General features: G+C 57.2%; 3 protein-coding genes and 1 pseudogene across 5 annotated transcripts; all 4 read right to left on the reverse strand.

Moving 5' to 3' along the window:
* Nucleotides 1-851: 851 nt before the first annotated feature.
* Nucleotides 852-6,807, reverse strand: MOGAT3 (monoacylglycerol O-acyltransferase 3). 2 transcript variants are annotated; one of them, XM_003807198.5, is made up of 7 exons: nucleotides 6,090-6,807; nucleotides 5,752-5,859; nucleotides 5,578-5,648; nucleotides 3,962-4,166; nucleotides 3,529-3,703; nucleotides 1,475-1,677; nucleotides 852-1,388 (listed from the first exon to the last, which is right to left on the reverse strand). In XM_003807198.5, exons 1-7 carry the CDS (start codon nucleotides 6,196-6,198, stop codon nucleotides 1,234-1,236), a joined length of 1,026 nt encoding a protein of 341 aa, XP_003807246.2. In that variant the 5' UTR covers nucleotides 6,199-6,807; the 3' UTR covers nucleotides 852-1,233. The 2 variants fall into 2 exon arrangements, with proteins under 2 accessions (XP_003807246.2, XP_008957496.2); XM_008959248.4 differs by lacking the exon at nucleotides 1,475-1,677.
* A 134-nt stretch (nucleotides 6,808-6,941) lies between these two features.
* Nucleotides 6,942-8,658, reverse strand: LOC129398185 (putative diacylglycerol O-acyltransferase 2-like protein DGAT2L7P). Its single transcript, XM_055114734.1, has 4 exons — nucleotides 8,433-8,658; nucleotides 7,805-7,979; nucleotides 7,506-7,660; nucleotides 6,942-7,312 (listed from the first exon to the last, which is right to left on the reverse strand). The coding sequence occupies exons 1-4, from the start codon at nucleotides 8,656-8,658 to the stop codon at nucleotides 7,119-7,121; spliced, it is 750 nt and encodes a 249-aa protein (XP_054970709.1). The 3' UTR covers nucleotides 6,942-7,118.
* Nucleotides 8,659-8,972: 314 nt separating this feature from the next.
* LOC106634986 (small ribosomal subunit protein uS2-like) lies at nucleotides 8,973-11,200 on the reverse strand (annotated as a pseudogene).
* A 143-nt stretch (nucleotides 11,201-11,343) lies between these two features.
* On the reverse strand, nucleotides 11,344-22,985 carry PLOD3 (procollagen-lysine,2-oxoglutarate 5-dioxygenase 3). Of its 2 annotated transcripts, XM_063606079.1 has the most exons (20): nucleotides 22,502-22,869; nucleotides 22,031-22,122; nucleotides 21,747-21,883; nucleotides 21,500-21,663; nucleotides 21,245-21,357; nucleotides 20,427-20,490; nucleotides 18,448-18,545; nucleotides 18,183-18,284; nucleotides 17,871-17,996; nucleotides 17,594-17,715; nucleotides 17,187-17,291; nucleotides 16,932-17,057; nucleotides 15,873-16,014; nucleotides 15,672-15,785; nucleotides 15,434-15,502; nucleotides 14,202-14,306; nucleotides 12,927-13,073; nucleotides 12,584-12,692; nucleotides 12,138-12,263; nucleotides 11,774-11,796 (listed from the first exon to the last, which is right to left on the reverse strand). In XM_063606079.1, the coding sequence occupies exons 1-19, from the start codon at nucleotides 22,608-22,610 to the stop codon at nucleotides 12,139-12,141; spliced, it is 2,169 nt and encodes a 722-aa protein (XP_063462149.1). In that variant the 5' UTR covers nucleotides 22,611-22,869; the 3' UTR covers nucleotides 11,774-11,796; nucleotide 12,138. The 2 variants fall into 2 exon arrangements, with proteins under 2 accessions (XP_003807243.1, XP_063462149.1); XM_003807195.5 differs by lacking the exon at nucleotides 12,584-12,692 and having other exon boundaries at nucleotides 11,344-11,796; nucleotides 22,502-22,985.
* Nucleotides 22,986-23,109: the final 124 nt, after the last annotated feature.

Genomic DNA, 23,109 nt, shown 5'->3' on the forward strand with positions numbered 1-23,109 from the left:
GATGGTCTCGATCTCCTGACCTTGTGATCCGCCCGCCTCAGCCTCCCAAAGTGCTGGGATTACAGGCGTGAGCCACCGCGCCCGGCCTCAGCTGTGTTCTTAACTCTATTTTTCCTTCACTGGGGATGGTACCATTTCCCCGTCCTGTTAAGTGCCCTTGACTGCTCTTACCTTTAGCTCTTGGAATTCCGCCATCTACCCTAACTTCACCTCCACCTAAATCCTGCTCACTCTTCAAAGCCTGCCTCTCCACGCATCCTCCCTCCTAACTCCATCCCAATGCCCAACAGCTCTTTGCTAAGCAGATGCCTTTATTTACAGACAAAGAAGTAAACAGGCAAAAGGAAGAGGCTTGTCCAAGGTCATGCCACAGACTGAACTCTCACTGGGAGGACAGTTCAGGGTCCTGATACCCAATCTAAGGCAGCAGCTTTGTAGCACATCAGGATGGGGGCAGGTCATGCCTGGCCATGTTCACTTCCAGAATGATTATAGCTTTAACAACATTTTTTTTTTTTTTGAGATGGAATCTCGCTCTGTTGCCCAGACTGGAGTGCAGTGGTGTGATCTCGGCTCACTGCAACCTCTGCCTCCTGGGTTCAAGCGATTCTCCTGCCTCAGCCTCCGGAGTAGCTGGGATTATAGGCATGAGCCACCATGCCCGGCTAATTTTTGTAGTTTTAGTAGAGAGGGGGTTTTGCCATTTTGGCCAGGCTGGTCTTGAACTCCTGACCTCAGGTGATCCACCTGCCTTGGCTTCCCAAAGTGTTGGGATTATGGGCATGAGCCACCACGCCCAGCCTACTATAGCTTTAACCATCTTTTTTTTTTTTTTTTTTTTTTTTTTGAGATTGAGTCTCGCTGTGTTGCCCAGGCCGGAGTACTGTGGTGTGATCTCAGCTCACTGCAACCTCCGCCTCCTGGGTTCAAGCAAGTCTCCTGCCTCAGCCTCCCAAATAGCTGGGATTACAGGCACATGCCACCATGCCCGGCTAATTAACAACATTATTTTTTAATTTTTGTAGAAATGAAGTCTCACTATGTTGCCCAGGCTGGTCTTCAACTCCTGGGCTCAAACGATCCTCCCACCTTGGCCTCCCAAAGTGCTGGGATTACAGGCGTGAGGCACTGCGCTGGGCCCAGAACTACCTTTTATTGGAGGCATGGAGTCCACAGTGGGTGGAGGTCTCAGTGCCTTGGGCTCAGGGGCTCAGCGAAAGGCCGCGGCCAAGCCTAGATGAAGGTGAGGCAGGTGGAAGCGGGGACCCCACAGCTTTCCTTGTGCTCCTCGAAGAGCTGCTCCAGGGCCATCATGTAGAGGGCGTGATAGTGATTGACTTCCTCCTCGGTGGGGTGGAGGCGCTGGGGGACAGGGATGGGGCGGCCCACTGCAGGGAGAGGGAGACAGGTGGGCGAGGGATCCCTGATGCCCACGCAGCTGCTGGTGGCCGTCCCCCCAGAGGTGGGCACTCACCCACAGTGGTGATGGGCACAGCAAAGGGCAGCAGGCCCCAGGAGGTGGCTGAGAAGAGACCACGACCCCAGAAGATGCAAGGAGAGAAGCCCATGAACTTCTTGAAGGTGAGCTGGCACCAATGCTGCCAGGAGCCTGTGGCAAAAGCCTTAAGTCTAAAGATGTCATTCTCCCCAAAGGAGTACACGGGCACTAGGGACGCCCTGGGAAGGAGCAAGAGAGAAGAGGGGGCTCAGGCTGCTGGACTGCTCCGAGATGGGCACCCCCAGGGGCTACAAGTCCTTCCCACTACGTCCAGATGCTACCTCCCAGGGTCATTCAAAGCACATGACTATGGCTACAAAGAAAGATCTAGAAGACAGGACTCGCATTTCTTTCTCTTTCTTTTTCTTTGTTTTAGAGAGAGGGTCTTGTAACCACACCTGTAATCCCAGCATTTTGGGAGGCCACGGCGGGGGGATCATTTGAGGTCAGGAGTTGGAGACCAGCCTGGCCAACATGGTGAAACCCCCGTCTCTGCAAAAACATAAAAATTAGCCAGGTGTGGAGATGGGTACCTGTAATTCCAGCTACTACAGAGGCTGAGGCACAAGAATCGCTTGAACCTGGGAGGCAGAGGTTGCAGTGAGCTAAGATCACACCACTGCACTTCAGTCTGGGTGACAGAGTGAGACTTTGTCTCAAAAAATAAATAGGCTGGGTGCGGTGGCTCATGCCTATAATCCCAATACCTTGGAAGGCTGTGGTGGGTGGATCACCTGAGGTCAGGAGTTCGAGACCACCCTGACCAATATGGTGAAACCCCATCTCTACTAAAAATACAAAAATTAGCCAGATGTGGTGACGTGCACCTGTAGTCCCAGGTACTTCAGAGGCTGAGACAGGAGAACTGCTTGAACTCGGGAGGTGGAGGTTGCAGCGAGCCAAGATCGCACCACTGCACTCCAGCCTGGGTGACAGAGCAAGACTCCATCTCCAAAAATTAAAAATTAGAAATTTTAAAATAAATAAATAATTTAAAAAATTTTAAAAGAGACAAGGCCTTGCTCTCTTGCCCAGGCTGGAGGGCAGTGGTGCAATCATAGCTCACTGCAGCCTCAACCTTCTCCGCTCAAGCCATCCTCCCACCTCAGCCTCCCGAACAGCTGAAACTTCGGGCGTGCACTACCACACTTGGCTAATTTATTTTATTTTATTTTTGTAGAGATGATGTCTCCCTATGTTGCCCAGGCTGGTCTTGAACTCCTGGCTTCAAGTGATCTTCCTGCCTTGGCCTCCCAAAGCACTGGGATTGCAAGTGTGAACCACCACGCCCAGCCGGGACTCACATTTCTTGAGACACAGTTGTGTAGTGGGCCTTCTCATAGTCATTTTCTCATTCGGTCTTTGCAATAACAACATCGTGGCAAGGTAGGTATCAGCCCTCTTCGCAAGTAAAGAAACAAGTCCGGCCGGGCACGGTGGCTCACGCCTATAATCCCAGCACTTTGGAAGGCCAAGGTGGGCGGATCACTTGAGGCCAGGAATTCGAGACCAGCCTGGCCAAAATGGTGAAACCCCGTCTCTACTAAAAATACAAAAATTAGCCCGGAGTGGTGGTGGGTGCCTGTAGTCCCAACTACTCGGGAGGCTGAGGCAGGAGAATCATTTGAACCCGGGAGGCGGAGGTTGCAGTGAGCCGAGACCACGCCTTTGCACTCCAGCCTGGGCGACAGAGCGAGACTCAGTCTCAACAACAATAACAAAAAAAGAAACAAGTGCAAGGCCTTGCCTTTGAGTTGGGGTCAGAGAGGGAAGCCAGGGCTTCTGAGACCGAGGGCCCTGCTATTTGCATTATGGTCCTGTCTCCACGGATGTGGGAGGGAGACTAGGGTAAGCGGGCCCCATGTTTGGTACCGAGTCATGCCCTGGAGAGCCCACGTGGGCCTCGGTGCAGGGCAGGGCGCTGGTCTCTGGGCACCCAGATCCCCCCTGCAGGGACCTAGATGTCTGGGGACTGAGAGAGGGCATAAACCAGCAGAGAACTGACAGGTAGGGCCTGCACGCGCACTCACCCGTGCCTCAGCGCCAGGCGCACGAAGCCTTTGCGCTTCTGGAGCGTAAGGCAGTGCTCCCCGGGGACTGAATACAGGGCCTCATGCGCACCCCCCACCATGATGACCACGGCCTGCCCGAGCTGGGGCTGGGACAGGATGAAGTCCAGGCTCTGGCGGCTCACGGGACAGAGTCCTGTGGGCAGGAGGAGGTGGAAAGTAGTTCCCATCTGCCTCCACGGCACCCCCGCCCCTCACCCAGCCTTTAGTTCCAAGCCCCCTACCCCCATCTCCAAGGCGGGGAGCCTACCCAAATGCTCACTGCAAGTCTGGGCAGTGCTCAGGCTGGCCCCTGTCCTGGGTGGGGGACTTATTATGGGGGGGTGGTCCCAGAGGGGCTGGGGAACATCTGGTCAGGAGTCTCCTCCCGTTCTCCTCCTCCCATTCGGCTCACCAAAGGACATGATGTAGTCGCGATAGACCGGGAGGTAGAAGAAGCCAGCCAGCACGGCTAACCAGGGCCGGAGCCCCGGGAAGAGCTGGGAGAAGCCATTGCTCTCGGTGGAGAAATTACAGAGGAAGCCTGTACACATGATCCCATGAGGGTGGGCGCCCAGCACGTAGTTCCGATCCGGGGGCAGCTCTGCCGTTTTCACCAGCTTCGGGGTGTTGAGCAGGATGAAGGGAGGATGGAAGGCAAGACACCGGCTGAAAAGAGGGGCCCTCCACCCCAACAGAGTTCCGAGTTAAAGGTTCTTAGGATAGGGTCAAGGGCCACCCCAACAGAGTTCTGAGTTAAAGGTTCTTAGGATAGGGTTAAGGGCCCAGGTTTTTTTGTTTTTTTGTTTTTGAGATGGAGTCTTGCTCTGTAGCCCAGGCTGAAGTGCAGTGGCACGATCTCGGCTCACTGCAACCTCCACCTCTTGGTCCCGGTTCAAGCTATCCTCCTGCCTCAGCCTCCCGAGTAGCTGGGATTACAGGCATGCGAAACTATGCCCAGCTAATTTTTGTATTTTTAGTAGAGACGCAGTTTCACCATATTGGCCAGGTTGGTCTTGAACTCCTGACTTCGTGATCTGCCTGCCTTGGCCTCCCACAGTGCTGGGATTACAGGCGTAAGCCACCTCACCCACTCTCTCTTTTTTTTTTTTTCTTTTTTTGAGGCAGAGTTTTGCTCCTGTTGCCCAGGCTGGAGTGCAATGGCATCATCTCAGCTCACCACAACCTCCGCCTCCCTGGTTCAAGCAATTCTCCTGCCTCAGCCTCCAGAGTAGCTGGGATTACAGGCATGTGCCATCATGTCCGGCTAATTTGTTTGGTATTTTTAGTAGAGATGGGGTTTCTCCATGTTGGTCAGGCTGGTCTCGAACTCCTGACCTTAGGTGATCCACCCACCTCAGCCTCCCAAAGTGCTGGGATTAAAGGCTTGAGCCACCACAACCACCTTTTTTTTTTTTTTTTTTTTTTTTAGAGACAGGGTCTCACTCTGTTGCTCAGGCTGGAGTACAGTGGCGCAATCATGGCTCACTACAGCCTCCAACTCCTGGGCTCAAGCAATCCTCCCACCTCGGCCTCCCAAAGTGCTTGGATTACAGGCATGAGCCATGGTGCCCCACCAAGGCCCCACTCTTGAACATCATCCACTCCCAGGCCGGGCGCGGTGGCTCAAGGCTGTAATCCCAGCACTTTGGGAGGCCGAGGTGGCTGGATCACTTGAGGCCAGGAGTTTGAGACCAGCCTGGCCAACATGTTGAAACCCTGTCTCTACTAAACTACAAAAATTAGCCGGGCATGGTGGCGGGCACCTATAATCCCAGCTACTAGGGAGGCTGAGGCATGAGAATAGCTTGAACCTAGGAGGCGGAGGTTGCAATGAGCTGAGATTGCACCACTGCACTCCAGCCTCGGTGACAGGAGACTCAGTCTAAAAAAAAAAAAAATCCATTCCCTGTCCCACTGCCTGAGCTTAGGCAGCGGAGAGCTCAGGCCCCAGCACAAGGAAGGGCTCCTAGGTGTGGGAGGGAGATGGGGAGAGGTAGGAAGCAGTGTTTCTGCAGGGTGACCCATCACCTTGACAGGATAATAATCCCTTAGTTGTCTCCAAATTGCCCAGTTCCTTATCCACTCCGAACGCCTTCCACCTGCGGACAATGAGATACTGGTGGGCGAAACCCCGGAGTCACCTCCCCTCACCCCCCATGTCCCCACCATCTCTGGCTACCTGGGCCCCCGTCCGGAGCTCACCTTGGTTGGGTGTGTCCCAGTCCACATAGAGCCACACCAAGCAAAAAACAGAGAAGGGCCAGAGTGACGTGAAGAGGAGGACAAAGACAAGAAGGGAGAAGAAAGGGCCTGGGGGAAGGGAGAGAAAGAAAAGAGTTCACTTCTGAAACTCCATCATTCCCTCCAGCTGCTCCCTTCCCTTCCTCCCCTTCAGAACAACCAGCTATCTCCTCTGGCCCTCTCCCAGACCAGTCACCTGGTCACTGTCCTCAGGCATGCAAGCCAGCAGCCCAGCCACTCTCCCTCCAAGCCCTACTCCCCTGGCAGACCCCAGGCACCCACGCCTTCCCAGCTCTCACCCATGAAGAGGAAAGTGAGCACATATTGGTAGGCGCCCACTGCTTCTAGATGCTGCTTCTGCAGGGTTTTGGAAGTGGTTGGGAGCGGCAGGGTTGTGGCAACTCCCATTGCAGAAGCTCCCCTCTTCCAGCAGGATCCCAGAACCCGGAGGACAAACGATGAAGGCTTGGATGTGGACCTGGGCAGACTTTCTCCCTACAGGAGCCCAGCTTTGGGGGCCTGGCTAAGTCGCAAATCACCTCCCAGAGTAGCGTGTGTCCGTAGGTGTGTGAGTGGGGAGATCTTTGGATCCAGAGCCCCAGATGTCTCTGGGTTTTTTCTCAGCCTGATCTTTGAACTTCCTGTCAGTCACCAGTCTGGGCTGGCTGCTGGGTGGGGCTGGGAGGCGTAAGGGGTGTGCAAGGGAGAGGTGACACCCGAGTGCCTCAGGAATTGATGTTGGAGTGGACAAGAGTGATCTGGCTAGCCCCACCCACTGGGTCCCAGGCGCTGGAAGGGGCCAGGAGCCCTGCTGAGACTATTTGACCTCCAGTTGGGGTGGGGGCAGGGCCTGGTCCGGGGCATCTCCAGGAACGTCAAGGTCACCACCCCTGCCTGGACCTCCCCCGCCATGCACAAACACACACAGGCTGCAGGTCTGTTTCCCACTTTAATTTTTTTCTTTTTCTTTTCTTTTCTTTTCTTTTTTTTCTTTTTTCTTTTTTTTTTCACACGTTGTCTCGGTCACCCAGGCTGGAGTGCAGTGGCACGATCTCGGCTCACTGCAACCTCCGCCTCCCGGGTTCAAACGATTCTCCTGCCTCAGCCTCCCGAGTAGCTAGGATTACAGGCGCGCCACCACGTCTGGCTACTTTTTTTTTTTTTTTTTGGATTTTTAATGGAGATGGGGTTTCACCATGATGGCCAGGCTGGTCTCGAACTCCTGACCTCAAGTGATCCACCCGCCTCGGCCTCCCAAAGTGCTGGAATCACAGGCGTGAGCCACCGTGCCCGGCCGCCAGTCTTTAATTTCACTTCCCCACCTGCAGTCACCCAGCGGACAGGCGAGGCCAGGCGGTGGGGCGCGCCTCCGTGAGGACCAGGTGTCTGTCGGCGGGGACACCATAGCGCGCCTGGTGCTCCTCGAAGAGCTGCGTGAGTCGCCCCACGTAGCGCGCTTGCAGCGTGTCCACCTGGGCCGGACTGGGCGGGGGGCTCTGCTGCACGGGAATCGCCGACCCCACTGCGGGCGGGACGGGAGGCGATCTGGGCTGGGATCCCCGGTTCTCCTCCTCTTTTCCTCCTTGGGGACAGGCGGGAACAGAGTTCAGGGCTGGCGCGGTGGCCAAAGGCCAGTCTGGGTGGCGAGGCCCCAACCCGGGACGGGGAGGGAGCGGGCCCTGGGCCAGGATCGCGGTGCGGAGGCCGGGGCTCACCGACGGTGCGGATGGGCGCGCGGAAGGGCAGCGGGAGGCCCCGGCGGCCCAGGAACAGCTGCAGGGCCACGCTTAGCAGCGGACGCAGAGCCTCCTGCGTCCTCTGCACCCACGAGCTCTGCGGGTTCGGCAACTGCTGGAAGAGCTCATTCTCCCTGGAGAAGACAGGCACTAGGGAGGCCGCAGGAGAGCATGGCGCGGCTGACTCCTGGCTCCGGGGTCCGCGGGTGGCGCCACTCTCCTCCTCCCCGGCCCGGCAGCCCTGGGGCGTCCCCACCGGGTCACGCTCGGGTCCTCACTCGAGTTCCAGAGCTGACTTAACCAATCTCTTCTGATTCCGAATCGGCAAGCTCAGTTGTCCGGGTTTTGCCTCCAGCGCCTGCAGGGGCCCTCCCACGCCAGGACAGCCACCTGGCCACCACTGAGGCAGCAGGGCCTTGACAAAGGAGACCAAACCTGGGGGGATGGCAGAAGCTGGGGGACCCAACGCCTGGGTCTTATTTACTTATTTATTTAGGGACGGAGTCTTGCTCTGTTGCCCAGGCTGGAGTACAGTGGCCTGATCTTGGTTCACTGCATCCTTGACCTTCAGGGCTCAAGTGACCCTCCCACCTCAAGCCTCCCAGTAGCTGGGACCACAGGTGTGTACCACCACACCTGGCTAAATTTTTGTTTTTGTTTTTTCTTGTGTAGAGATGGGGTTTCACTGTGTTGCCCAGGCTGGTCTTGAACTCCTGGCCTTAAGCGATCCTCTCGCCTGCGCCTCCCAAGTGCTGGGATTACAGGTGTGAACCACCGCACCCAGCCAAAGCCTGGGACTTGGAAAGAAGAGTGGAGAGGACATGGGGAAAGGAGAGCTGGGCCCCAGTGTCCCCTGGGAAGAGGATGGTGGGGCGGGAGACAGCAGCAAGGTCCCCCTCTTCTCACCACGTGACATGATGTAGTCCTGGAAGAAGAGGAGATGGAACCAACAAGGCAGCATGAGCAGGTGTGGTGGGAGTTTGGGGAAGAGGCAGGAGCAGCCCGTGGGCTCTGTGCAGAAGTTGGCGAAGGCTCCCACGACCAGGACCCCGTGAGGGTGGAAGTCAAAGAGGTAGTTCCAGGAGGTGCCCAACTTTGCAGTTTTAACTAGCTGGGGAGCAGACGGGCGCATCCCACCCCAACGGGGAGATTGCACTTTGGGAGATGGTGGTCCCAAGAGTCTATTCTGAAGCCCCAACCGCACCCAGCACCCCACAGCCCAGGTCCTCACCGAGAGGGGGAAGTAGTCACGGAAATGTCTCAAACTGCCCAGTTGCAAACCCAGGCAGATCTGCGGGCTCCAGCCCTGGGTATGTTTCTATCCCAATAGAGCCAAACCAGGTAGAGGACCGCCAGCATCCAAGCCCAGCCGAGGAATGCAAGAGCCAGGCTGCCAGGTGCACCTGGGCTGGAAGATGGGGCAGGGGGAGCTCACAGTACAGGTGTTTAAGACCATTCAGTTGTTGCTCCTACCCATCCAGTGGCCTGAGCGGTGGGAGCTGCAGACCAGTCTTCTGTGGCAGGCTGAATGCTCCAGTCTTCAGTAGGGAACTGCTAGATAGCACAGAGGGCACCTGCATGCCTTCAGACCAGTCTGCAACCTCAGGTTGAGTAGCAGTGAACTCAGGAGCCGGAGCAGTCCATTCACCCTGAAATTCCTCCTTGTCACAGCCTTTTCAGCAGCAGCCTGCTCTTCTTTTTCAATGTCTTCATGATCTCTGTAGAAGTAGAGATCAGGCATGACCTCCCACGGGTGTTCACAGGAAATGGTGCCACACATGCGCAGAACTTCCCGAGCCAGCATCCACCACATCAGACCCACTGAGTGAGCTCCCTTGTTGTTGCTTGGGATGGCAATGTCCACATGGCGCAGAGGAGAATCTGTGAGACACAGAGCAAGGTAGGTAGGTTAACATAAGATGCCTCTGTGAGAGGCTGCTGATCAGCCCTGGGGTCAGTAAACACAAGAAGCCGTGGCTCCCGGAAGGCTGCCTGGATCTGGTTAGTGAAGGTTCCAGGAGTGAAGCGGCCAGCGATTGGAGTGGCTCCAGTGGCAGCAGCAAACTTCAGCACGGCCCTCTGGCCAGTATTTCTGGAGGGTATGACACTGACATCAGCGGGGTTTTCAATGGCAACAATGCCACGAGCTGCCAGCAGAAGCTTCTCCCAGGTCCTCTTCAGATTTGGGATGTAGATGCCATCACTTTTCCTTTTATACATGTACTGTTCCATCTGTAAGTCAAGATTGGTGCCACCTAATTGGTTTCCTGCTGCAAGGAAATTAAGGACATCTTCCTCCTTCATTTGCAGGACATCAAGGGCTCCGGATGTTGTGAAAGTTTCTCTTTAAGTTACAACAGGAATCCAGAACAACGCCGGATGGAGCCCTCTGTGGGTAGCGTGGAAAGCTTTTTTTGTTTTTTTTTTTTTGTTTTGAGACGAAGTCTTGCTCTGTCACCCAGGCTGGAGTACCGTGGCACGATCTTGGCTCACTGCAGCCTCCGTCTCCTAGGTTCAAGCAATTCTCCTGCCTCAGCCTCCCGAGTAGCTGGGATTACAGGCCTGTGCCACCACACCTGGCTAATTTTTGTATTTTTAGTAGAGACAGGGTTTCACCATGTTGGCCAGGCTGGTCTCAAACTCCTGACCTCAAGTGATCTGCCTGCCTGCCTCGGCCTCCCAAAGTGCTAGGATTACAGGCGTGAGCCACTGAGCCCGGCTTATTTATTTTTTTGAGTTGGAGTTTCATTCTTGCTGCCCAGGCTGGAGTGCGATGGCGTGATCTCAGCTCACTGCAACCTCCCGCTCCCAAGTTCAAGCAATTATCCTGCCTCAGCCTCCCAAGTAGCCGGGATTACAGGCGCCCGCCACCATGCCCAGCTAATTTTTGTATTTTTTAGTAGAGATGCGGTTTCACCATTTTGGCCTGGCTGGTCTTGAACTCCTCACCTCGTGATCTGCCCGCCTCAGCCTCCCTAAGTGCTGGGATTACAGGCATGGGCCACCATGCCCAGCTTAATTATGTATTTTTTAAGTAGAGACAGGGTTTCACCATGTTGGCCAGGGTGGTCTCAAACTCCCAACTTCAGGTGATCCATCCACCTCAGCCTCCCGAAGTGCTGGAATTACAGGTGTGAGCCATCGCGCCCAGCTAATTTACTTTTTGTAGAGATGGGGGTCTTGCTATGTTGTCCGGGCTGGTCTTGAACTCCTGGCCTCCAGTGATCCTCCGCCTGCCTCGGCCTCTGAAAGCACTGGGATTATAGGTGTGAGCCACTGTGCCCAGCCTGGGAAGTCCTTCTTTTTGTCTGTGCCCTCTCATGCACTTTTGTTTTTTTTTGAGATGGAGTCTCACTCTGTGGCCCAGGCTGGAGTGCAGGGGCGCAATCTCGGCTCACTGCAAGCTCTGCCTCCTGGGTTCATGTCATTCTCCTGCCTCAGCCTCCTGATTAGCTGGGACTACAGATGCCCGCCACCACGCCTGGATAATTTTCTGTATTTTTTAGTAGAGACGGGGTTTCACCGTGTTAGCCAGGATGGTCTGGATCTCCTGACCTCGTGATCCGCCCCCCTTGGCCTCCCAAAGTGTTGGGATTACAGGCGTGAACCATCGCGCCCGGCCCCTCTCACACAGTCTCCAGCTCAGGCAATACAGGGGAAGGCGAAAGTGGGAGCCAGGGAAGCTCCCAGGTTCCCACGAGGGTCTAACATTCTGCCTCTCCCTTTTCCTCTTGTCTTCCCTTTTCTGGGTCTCTCCCCTCTACGCTGCTGGCAGGAGGGGAGATGGGGTTAATGGGCAGACCAATGGACTCAAGACTTACAAACTGTCCTTTATTCAGAGTGAGGCTGCGGAACATTAATAATTTATCACGCGGGGAGTCCCCAGAAGCCCTGTGCCCACGAACCCCTGTGGGCGGAGGAGAGAGGCGGGGACTCCGGGAGCTTCCTGAGAGGGCCGTGTCTTGGGAGCAAGGTGACATATTCAGTTCAGGCACGCGGAACATGCACTCAGGAAGTGGGGAGACAGAGAGACCCATCCCCCAACTCCCAGGACGGGGGCCAGGCCCCCTAAAAAGGCACAATGGCAGGGCAGGTTTGGCAGAGTGGTTGAGTGTCAGGGGTCGACAAAGGACACCATGATGTAGCGTGTGCCCCAGGTCGTTGGCAGCCCCTCGTGGTAGTGGGTGAGGCGGCCGGGGTGCAGGAGTGCCCAGCCCTTCCTCGGGGAGGAGATCACACAGTCGTAGCGCAGGAAGCGGCAGCCACCTCCCTGGAAAGAGAAGGGAAAGGAAACATGGAGTGAGCAGACGTGGGGCCTGGGGAGCAGGCAGATACAGGGGGCAGGGCGGCCAGACCAGGGGGCACGGTGCAGCAGACCGGGGTGACAAGGGAGATGGCAGATATGGCAGACACTGGAGGCTGGGGTGCCTGCAGACAGGAAGATCCAGGAGGAAGCAGAGGCCGCCTGCCCAGAAGCGATCCAGGAGCTGATACCCACAAAATCACTGGGAAATGGGCAGGGAGGGGAGCTGGGGGTGCACACAGGGGCTCTAGGTGGGGACCCGAGGGCCCTGAGGTGAAGCGTGGGTGGGTAGTGTGGCTGGGGCGCACCTCATAGTCCAGGCCCTTGTGGTTGAGGGCAACGTTGAGGGTGAAGGTGGATGAGTCGTGGTGTGGCCGCAGAGATGGCTGCTCGTCTGGCCGGTAGCGAACCACAAAGTTCATCACCGCCCGCGCCTGGGGGAGAGGAGGGAAGAGGCTGCAGGGACAGCTGTGGGTGCAGGGGGTCTTTTATTTTGTATTATTATTATTCTTTTGAGATAGTCTCGCTCTGTTACTCAGGCTGGAGTGCAGTGGTGCGATCTTGGCTCGATCTTGGCTCACTGCAACCTCCGCCTCCCGGTTTCAAGCAATTCTCATGCCTCGGCCTCCCGAGTAGCTGGGATTATAGGCACCTGCCACCACACCCGGCTAATTTTTGTATTTTTAGTAGAGACGAGGTTTCACCATCTTGGCCAGGCTGGTCTTGAACTCCTGACCTCAGGTGATCCACCCACCTCGGCCTCGCAAAGTGCTGGGATTACATGTGTGAGCCACCACGCCCGGCCATCGCAGGGTGTCTTCAGGGAGATGATGGTCCCTGTCCAGGGAGGGGCGGCAGGACCCCTGCGTAGGAGGCTCTCGCTGCTCACTGGCATTAGATTAGGGCCAAGCCTCACCTCGGGTCTCAGCCTGGCGCCCTCCCTCCCCTGGGGTGCCTCCTGCAGCGTCTCATTCCCCTGGGAACTAAAGTGCATGGAGCCCAAATGCTGCCGGGGCCGAAAGGGGTCTGCGTGGAGACTTCCTGCCCGGGACTGGGGTGGGGAAGGTGGGGAGGCAGCTGGCAGGTGGGCAGCGCACCTTGGTGTGGTAACCGGGAAACAGGCTCTCGGTCATGGGGCCCACATACGTCCGCAGCAGCTGCAGCCACTGGTCCTCGTACCCCACCTGCTTCATGTGGATGTCCACGGTGGGCACATTCTCGTAGCCTCCAGCCAGCCTTGAATCCTGGGGGCAGCGGGCACTGAGCCACCCGCCCCTCCAGCCATGGCGCTCCCCACCCCAGGGCAGTCCAGCCTCCTTCCTCCCGTCCTCCAGCCTTCACACCTGTGTTCCTCTGTGCAGAACAGTCTTCTTTGCTACTTCTCAGCCTGACTCACTGCTCCCGGCCCTTCAAGTCTCAGCTAAGATGTCACCTGTCCTGTGAAGCTCCCTACTCCTCCCAAGTCTGGGTCAAGGCTTCCCCGTGGCTTCTATTGCACCCAGGCTGCTCATCGCAGCCTTAGAAGCTGTGTGGTGGCTGCTGCTCACAGCAGGGCAGAGCTCGGCTGGCATGAGGCATTCCTGCAGTGCAGTCTAGGACAGTGGCCCAGGAATGATTTCCTTTTCTCTTTTTTCAGAGACAGAGTCTTGCTCTGACACCCAGGCTGGAGTACTGCGGCATGATCATAGCTCACTGCAGCCTCTAACTCTGGGGCTCAAGTGATTCTTCTGCCTCAGCCTCCTGAATAGCTGGGACATGCCACCATGCCCGGCTAATTTGTTGGTTTTTCTGAGATGGAGTTTCGCTCTTGTTGCCCAGCCTGGAGGGCAATCTTGGCTCACTGCAACCTCCGCCTCCCGGGTTCAAGCAATTCTACCTCAGCTCCCGAGTAGCTGGGACTACAGGCGCCCGCCACCATGCCCGGCTAATTTTGTGTTTTTAGTAGAGATGGGGTTTCTCCATGTTGGTCAGGCTGGTCTCGAACTCCTGACCCCAGGTGATCCACCTGCCTCGGCCTCCCAAAGTGCTGGGATTACAGGCGTGAGCCACCGCACCTGGCCCAAACTCGGCTAATTTTTAAATTTTTTGTAGAGACAGGGTCTCGCTATGTTGCCCAGGCTGGCCTCAAACTCCCCCTGCTCGAGCAATCCTCCTGCCTCAGCCTCCCAAAGTGCTAGGATTACAGGCATGAGCCACTGTGCCCAGCAGTAAATATTTCTTGAATATATGAATGAATGCAGTTGTGACCCCAGGGTCTGCCTCCCCCTTGGGAACCCCTCTTTGCTCCCATTTTCCTGATTCCATTGTTTGTTTACCGGATCCCGCACCTCCTCCTCTGGGAAGCCCTCTGCCCTCCTCGCCCAGGCCCTTACCTCATGCCGGCCGCCTGACCACTGGCCGTAGTGCTCCATCTCTGCCACCAGCTCATCACACATTTGTTCTGACAGCAGTGGGAACCAGTACACGTCCGGGCATGGCTGAGGATGGGGCGAGGGAGAACAGGGCTAGCTGACGCCACAGAACGGGGAAGGGGACAGGCAGCAGGCAGAATCGGAAGGGGCAGGGAGGAGCAGGGAAGGCTTTGTGAGAGCAGCCGGGGACCCACCAGGTAGGGGCTGAGGGAGTGGCAAGGCTGAGGACCGGTTTCTGGCACAGCAGAGGTGGCAGAAGGTCCTGGAGCCCCTCGTGCTGGGACAGTGGTTTCCAAACTTCTGTAACAGTGCATACCTCTTTTTTCTTTTTTTGAGATAGGGTATTGCTCTGTCACCCAGGCTGGAGTGCAGTGGCACAATCATAGCTCACTACAGCCTCGACCTTCTGGGCTCAAGCGATCCTCCCGCCTCAGACTCCCAAGTAGCTGGAACTACAGGCACATGCCACCATGCCAAGCTAATTTTTTCTTTTCTTTTTTGAGACAGGGTCTCGCTGTGTCACCCACGGTGGAGTGCAGTGGCGTGATCTTGGCTCACTGCAACCTCTGCCTCCCAGGTTCAAGCGATTCTCCCACCTCAGCCTCCCGAGTAGCTGGGACTACAGATACACGCCATCACACCTGACTAATTTTTGTGTTTTTTTTTTTTTGGTAGAGACAGGATTTTGCCATGTTGGCCAGGCTGGTCTCGAACTCCTGACCTCAAGTGATCTGCCTGCCTCGGCCTCTCGATGTACTGGGATTACAAGCATGAGCACCACTCCTGGCCTCATTTCTTATTTAATTTTTTTGTTGTTGTTGTATAGGCAGATTCTCGCTATGTTGCCCAGGCTAGTCTTGGACTTCTGGCCTCAACCGATCCACCCACCTTGGCCTCCCAAAGTGCTGGGATTACAGGCATGAGCCACTGAGCCCAGCCCCATTCTTCTTTTAAGATGTGATTTCAAGCATAACACCAGTATACCCAATACACAGGAGAAGAGAGGCTGTCTGATCAATGCTGGCTTTGGGGGCAAGAGTCCTTTCTGTTCGGCCTCTGCCTTCATCTTGTCTGAACAGAAAACCCTCAGATCTCTGGGGAACTCAGTGTGAAAACTTTGAATCCAGGCGGGGGCCCCCAAGAGGCGATGGCCATGAGGGTAGGGGGTGGGTGGGGAGGCTGCGTGGGCTCACCTGCTCCACGATTCCTTCCCCTTCCAGGGCCCGGCTGTAGTTCTCGTGGATGTACTGCTCCTTCCAGTCCTGTGGGAGGGTGGGGGGCACATCAGATCTGTGCCCCCCTCGCTCCCAGCCCCCAGGGGACCGCCCCCTCCCGCTCAGTGTCCTGCGCTGGCAGCAGCCATCACGTTTGGTGTCTTCCTTAGCACAAGGCGGGGAACCTGTGTGCTCTGGGCGTGGGGGCCCCACTCACGACGGGGTTGTCGAAGATCTGCCAGAGGTCGGGGTGCAGGTGCTCCGTGTCGTATCGGGAAGTGGCCAGGAGCCGGCCAAATTCATGCTGATTGCTCAGATGGAGGAAGATGCCCTGTAGTGGGGTGGGGGTGTCCGTGATGCAGGCGATGCCTGGAGTCCGGGGGACTGCCCCCAGGCCAGACCGTGCACCCGCGCTCACCTTGTCTCGAAAGCTCTTACAGAAGGCCATGTCCGGGTCTGTGTCACTGCCCGAGAACACGTCCCTCTGGGGCAGCTCCATCCGCAGGGTATCACCCCGGATCACATAGGCCTGGGAGATGTATGGTACATTCCACACACCCCTGGAGGCACCGACACCGCGGTCAGCTGGGAGGGCGGCCCCCCAAATTCCGCCCAGCTCATCCCGGGAAGTCCTTCTTCCCTCAGGGTATCCCAGTCCCTGAACATAAGGACCCTGCATATCCCTTGTCAAGCACTGCTGGTCACAACCACCCCACCTCCCAAAATGCAGTCAGTTCCTACCCCAAGCTGTGGCACTTCTTTTTTGTTTCTTGTTTTTGGTTTTTGAGACGGAGTCTTGCTCTGTCACCCAGGCTGGAGTGCAGTGGTGTGATCTTGGCTCACTGCAACCTCCACCTCCCAGGTTCAAGCAATTCTCCCACCTTAGCCTCCCAAATAGCTGGGATTACAGGTGCCAGCCACCATGCCCGGCTGATTTTTGTATTTTTGGTAGAGATGGGGTTTCACCATGTTGGCCAGGCTGGTCTCGAACTCCTGACCTCGGGTAATCCACCTGCCTCTGCCTTCCAAAGTGCTGGGATTACAGGCGTGAGCCACCGCGGCCGGCCCTTGTTTTTTATTTTCTTGAGACAGGGTCTCCCTCTGTTTCCAGGCTGGAGTGCAGTGGTGGAAACATGGCTCACTGCAGCCTCAACCTCCCAAGTTCAAGTGATCCTCCCACCTCAGTCTCCATAGTAGCTGGGACCACAGGCACGTACCACCGTGCCCAGCTAATATTTTAAGTTTTTTGTAGAGATAGGCTCTTGCTATGTTGCTCAGGCTGATCTTAAACTCCCAGGCTCAAGCAGTCCTCCTACCTCGGCCTCCCAAAGTGGTGGCATCAAAAGTGTGAGCCACTGCAGCCAGCCTCGTGGCACCTCTGACTGGTGACCACTCCAAACCCCTGAGAGTAGGGGGCTTGGGTCTACCTGGGCCCCAGGTCGGAGGAGGCGGGGGGCTGCAGGCTGGCGGGACTCACACTCGCTTCCGCTGCACCAGCTCCACGTAGTCCTCGGAGCGGGCATAGTACTCATCGGGGCTCAGGGCGCCCCAGAAGTTGGACCACAGCTTGCCGTGGCGGGACAGCATGGGGGCGATCACCTTCCTGCGGACAGGTGGGGGTGAGGGCTGGGCAGACGGGAGCAGGCCTGGGGAGCCCGGTGCCCAGGGCAGGAGTGGGGTTCCCAGGGCCTGTTGGGGTGCCCTCCGGCTGCGGGGAGAGGGGGTAAGCCACCTGTTCTCCTCAATGAGGATACGCAGGGTCTGCAGGTTGGTGAGGACAGTGTCGGCGTCCAGGCTGAAGTAGAACTCACACTCGGGGTCCTGCCGACACAGGTCCCTGGAGGTGAGAGGCGAGTTGAGACGGCGGCGGGTGGGGAGGCGGTGTGGGTGGGGTAACTGGCCCATGCCCCCAGGAGAAGAGGAGGGAGGCAGTGTCTATCCTTCCTTCCCCAGGCTCTCTGCTGTCTGGGTGAGCTGGCAAGGGCAGGGGTGACAGCATGGGGGCTGCAAGGACGCGAATGGGGAGGCCCAGGAGGAGCTGGATGGGTGACAGGTGAGGCAAGGGCCAGGCAGCAGGTGGCAGCACCGCTGACCCTATAGCCTTATCCCACCCTCTCCTCCCCCCAAGCACCCGCTCACATGGCCATGTCCCTGGCCTCGCCTGGGCTCAGAGCCTCCTCCGGCCCCACGAGCTTCACAGCTGAGAAGTGGTCCTGGAGCTGCGGCCAGGAGTCAGCGATGTGGGGCTCATGGAAGACCTCCTGGGAGGGGAAGACATAGGGGGATGGGCTCAGAGGGCAGGGAGGTGGCACCTGAGGGATGGGGGTGCAGGAAGGAGATGGGGGTGGGGGCACGAGAGTTCTGATCAGGGCAGGGAAAGGGTCCCTCAGGAGAGGCTCCAATGGGGGAGTCTCACGTTGTTGTGCAGAAAAAGGGTGACCCTGTCGGGGGGATAGTCCAGGAGTAGCAGCCGCTGCAGGAAGCGGGGCAGAAACGGAGTAGGCTGTTCCACAAACACGGCCAGAAACACCCGGGGGGGAGGCTGGAAGATGCAACACGCAGGGACTCAGAGAGAAGCCCAGACTTCCCTGCTGCCCCCACCCAACCTCCACCCTGACAGGTGCAGGGACCCAGGAGCGATGCCCCCACCGCCCCCCAGTCCGCTGTCCTTGCACCTCCTGCTCAGCATGCTGCCCTCTTGTGCCCCTCCCCGGCACCTCCACCTCACCTGCCCCCCCGGGAGTGCCCTCCGGTCCTGGTTGCAGAAGCCACAGCCTCCCTCAGGAGTCCAGCCATTGGGGACGTAGTTTCCCAGGTAGTTGAGCTGCAGCTGTTGGGGACAGACTGAGGCTGAGTGGCTGAGGCCTCCAGGGGTGGAGGTGGGGGTCAGGCACCTCTGCTATGGGGGCTGGGAAGGGCCAGCTTCTCAGAAGGGTTGGAGGTGCCTGGGGGTTGGGGCAGGGCGGGGCGGGGGTTGAGACCACTGGTGGCACCTTAGTGGGACCGTTTCCATGGACCACAATGGGGAGCGTGTCGTAGGCCACGTTCCGGATACGCACACGGTTCCGATCAAACTTTAAAACCACTTCATCTGGGGAAGAAAAAGTCCAGGCTTCAGACCCCCTTTCTCTGGGAGCTACCAAGCAACACATTCTTCTAAATATGGGGTCCCAAATTCTCCAGGGAATAAAGGGACACCAGGGCTATCCTGGAGTGTGGCTCGTTGTGGGCAGGAACCTTTGGGTTCTGACCAGGCTGCTGGCCCAGAGAGCTCCACTGCCTACTACCTGCGTGATCACACCGCAGCTGGGCGAGGAAGGGGAGGGTGAGCTGAGCGGGAGGCCAGTAGGAGCCTCAGCATCCCTACCCCTCCTCATATTATCTCTCTCCTTGTTTTTTTTTATTTTTATTTTTTGAGATGGAGTCTCACTTTGTCACCCAGGCTGGAGTGCGATGGCGTGGTCTCGGCTCACTGCAACCTCTGCCTCCTGGGTTCAAAAGATTCTCTTGCCTCAGCCTTTCAGGTAGCTGAGACTATGGGCACATGCCACTACACCTGGCTAATTTTTGTATTTGTATTTTTTGTTTTTTATGCTGAGATGGAGTCTCACTCCCAACACGCAGGCTGGAGTGCAGTGGCACGATCTTGGCTCATTGCAACCTCCACCTCCAGGGTTCAAGCGATTCTCCTTCCTCAGCCTCCCGGGTAGCCGGGATTACAGGCGCGCACCACCATGCCCGGCTAATTTTTGTGTTTTTAGTAGAGACAGGGTTTCACCATGTCGACCAGGCTGGCCTTGAACTCCTGACCTCAGGTGATCCACCTGCCTCGGCCTCCCAAAGTGCTAGGATTACAAGCATGAGCCACCACACCCAGCCTAATTTTTGTATATTTAGTAGAGACTGGGTTTCACTATGTCGGCCAGGCTGGTCTCAAACTTCTGACTTCATGATCTGCCCGCCTCAGCCTTCCAAAGTGCTGGGATTACAGATGTGAGCTGTCGCACCTGGCCTTTTTTTTTTTTTTGAGAAGGAATCTCACTCTGTCACCCAGGCAGGAGTGCAGTGGCGCAATCTCGGCTCACTGCAAGCTCTGCCTCCCGGGTTCCAGTGATTCTCCTGCCTCAGCCTTCTGAATAGCTGGGATTACAGGCACCCGCCACCACGCCCAGCTCATTTTTGTACTTTTTTTTTAGTAGAGACGGGTTTTCGCCATGTTGGCCAGGCTGGTCTCAAACTCCTGACCTCAAGTGATCCTCCTGCCTGGGCCTCCCAAAATGTTGCGATTACAGGCGTGAGGCACCGTGCCTGGCCTCTCTCTCTCCCCGTTCTCCCCAACCCCTGAGGCAAGTCACCAACCCCTCCACAAGCTGTTTTCCTCATCTGTACAAGAAGGATAACCAGGGACCTTCCCTTTGTTAAATGGAATCACAGAAGTAGACCGGGCACAGTGGCTCATGCCTGTAATCCCAGCACTTTGGGAGGTCGAGGCAGGCGGATCACCTGAGGTTGGGAGTTCGAGACTAGTCTGGCCAACATGGTGAAACCCTGTCTCTACTAAAAATACAAAATGAGCTGGGCGTGGTGGCGCACGCCTGTAATCCCAGCTACTCGGGAGGCTGAGGCAGAAGAATCACTTGAACCCGGGAGGTGGAGGCTGCGGTGAGCTGAGATTGGACCACTGCACTCCGGCCCGCGCAACAGAGCAAAACTCTGTCTCAAAAAAAAAAGTCCCTGGCCCGGTGCCCAGGCACAGCATGTGTGCAACAGATGCCAGACACGTTTTTGCTTCCCTTGCTTCTGGTAGTACCATCAGCACAGTGCAACTTACACAACCACCCACTCAGAAGCCTGACAAAACCACATAGAGGTGGGCTTGGATCAACCCAGCTCCTCCAGAAGCCTCTCCCAGCTCAAGACCCCTAGCTGCAGAGGCTGCGCATCGCCCACCTGCGGCTGTCTTCCTCCTCACCTAAAGCCCCGTTGAGGTTCTGAAAGATCCGAGACTTATGATCCAGATTAAGGCTGAGTTTCTCCTAAATGGAATGAGATGCGATGGAGTGGTTAAAATGGAAGGAGTGGAAAGGACATCATTTCTCACTTTTCTCTCTCTTTTTTTCTTCTCTTGCTTTTGTTGCTTAGGCTGGAGTGCAATGGCACGATCTCAGCTCACTGCAACCTCTGCCTCCCGGTTTAATTGATTCTCTTGCTTCAGCCTTCCAAGTAACTGGGACTACAGGAGAGTGCCACCACGCCTGGCTAATTTTTGTATTTTTAGTAGAGACGGGGTTTCACCATGTTGGCCAGGCTGGTCTCAAACTCCCAACCTCAGGTGATCCACCCGCCTCAGCCTCCCAAAGTGCTGAGATTACAGGCATGAGCCACCATGGTTTTCCTTTTTTTGTGAGAGACAGAGTCTCATTTTGTCACCCAGGCTGGAATGCAGTGCTGCAAAACATCCTCAAACTCCTGGGCTCAAGTGATGGTCCCACCTCAGCCTCCCAAGTAGCTGGGATTACAGGCGTACACCATGAAGCCTGGCTAATTTTTTCTTTCTTTTTTTTGTAGAGATGAGGTCTCAACTATGTTGTCCAGGCTGGTCTTAAATTCCTGGGCTCAAGCAATCCTCCTGCCTAAGCCTCCCAAAAGTCTTGGATTACAGGCGTGAGCCACCACGCCCAGGCACACATTTTTCTCTTTGCAACCCCCTTTGCTCCTCCAATCCCATTCAGCCTGAGGCCTCCGCTCCCACAGAGCTGCGGGATGTGCCCACTCCTCTGCCTTCCCTACCCTCAGTCCTGGGTCCAGGTAGAGCCGTGTGTAGAACAGCTGGTCATCGTCATCATCCTTGTACTTCCACTGGCGCACGATTTGGTGGATGGTGGTGGCAAAACCGATGAATCCTGGCGGGGACGGGGAGTGTTGACCTCGAGACTCCCAGGGTCCCAGGGCCTGTCCCCCAGGCCGTCTCCAGCCCTCAGGCACCTTTAACACTCTGTGTCCCACCGCTCTTGGCCCCTCTGCCTTGGGCACTCTGCCACTCACCACCAGAGTTGAGGAAGCGCTTCCCCGTGCCCACCTCAGGGTACTGCTCCGCCAGCCCCCACTCGGGCCAGCAGAAGCTCTCTGCAGAGAAGAGCAGGCGGCTGCCACTCTGGACGAACTTCTTCAGCAGCTCTGTGGGGCTGCCGGCCAGAATCACGTCGTAGCTGGGTGAGGAAGGGGAGGATGGGCAGGGGTCCACTGGGAACCTCAGCATCCTTACCTCGCTCCCTATCCCCAGCCCCGTTACCTATCCACAAACATGATGATCATATCCTCCCGGTCAGCGTATTTCTCCATTTCCTTCTTTAACCATCGGACCTTCTGTCCTCCACCAACTGTTCGAGCCACATCACCCCCTCGCCACTCCTCTCCCAGGCCCAGGGTCTGTGGAGAAGATGCCCCATGCCAGGCAAGGGGTGGGGAGTTGTGGGGGGAACTCCTGACCAGGCTTACCGTGGGGACCTGGGCATCCAGACTTCAGCCCACCCCTCCTGCTGGGACCCCCTCCCAGGGGCCTTTCCCTTTCCTCACCTGCACAGTGTAGTTGAAGAACTCCGCAGAGCGCAGGAAACGCAGGTACCCCTCGGTTTCAGCTGTGGCCACAGTGATCACCAGCAGCTTCTCTGTTACCAGAGGGAAATGACACTTGAGATCCACTGCCCAGCTCCGGGCCTCACGTGCTTTGCTGTCCTCCCTCTCACTCGACTTCCCTCCCTTTCTTCCTTCCCATTCTTAAACTCTTCTCACCCAGGAACACTCTGACCCCAAGGAGGGCAGGGTGGGAGTGGTGCCCAGGAATTCCGAGTCCCTTTGCATAGGGAGGCTGGAAACCCCAGTTCAGGGTAGTGATGGGCGAGGGGCTTGGCGCGACTCAGCCTCAAGAGCACGCTGGGCGGGGGACGGGCCAGACACCTCCTCGAGCCTCCGACCCTCTCCGGGCCAGGCTGGCAGGCACGTCAGCCTCTGCCCCCTCGGCCGTGCCGGGCCTCCCCGGGATCTCACCTGGGTTGACCGGGTCTCGGCCCCGGGGCCGGTCGGAGGCTGAGGCCGCAGGGGGCAGCAGCAGCGGCAGCAGCAGCAGGAACCGGGGTCCAGGCCCCGAGGAGGTCATGGTGGGGAGCGGGCCCAGACAGCACCCAGGATCCTGGGATCTCCGCTACGCGCCTGGATCCCAGCTCCGGAGGGGAGCTCCGGAAAGGGGGCGCTCGGGCTGCTGTGCGGCCGCCGCGGGGAGCAGCTTGGCTGGGGCTACGCCCTGAAAAAAAGGCGTATCCGGAGGCTACAGAAAGCTCCAGATGCCGGCGCCACAGACAAGGCGAGGATTGTCCCGGGCGCACGGGAGGCGGGGGAGGGGCGGCGGCTCGGGCCGGCGGGCGGGAGACAGGGACTCTGGGCTGAGCCAGCCGCTTGACACATGTGGAAGCTGAAACCTGGACAGGGGACGTGACCCTTGGCGGAGGGTCGGGCGGGACGCGGGGGCGGGTCCTGGCCGCAGCCCTGCCCAGAGAGTGCGGGCGGAAGACGGGGAGAGCGAGGGGCTGGCGGCGACAGGGAGGGAGGAAGCCTAGGAGTCCGCCGCGGGACGGAGGCCTGGGGGAACTGGGAGTTCA

Source organism: Pan paniscus, chromosome 6 (assembly GCF_029289425.2).
Source record: "Pan paniscus chromosome 6, NHGRI_mPanPan1-v2.0_pri, whole genome shotgun sequence".
Lineage (NCBI taxonomy): Eukaryota > Metazoa > Chordata > Mammalia > Primates > Hominidae > Pan > Pan paniscus.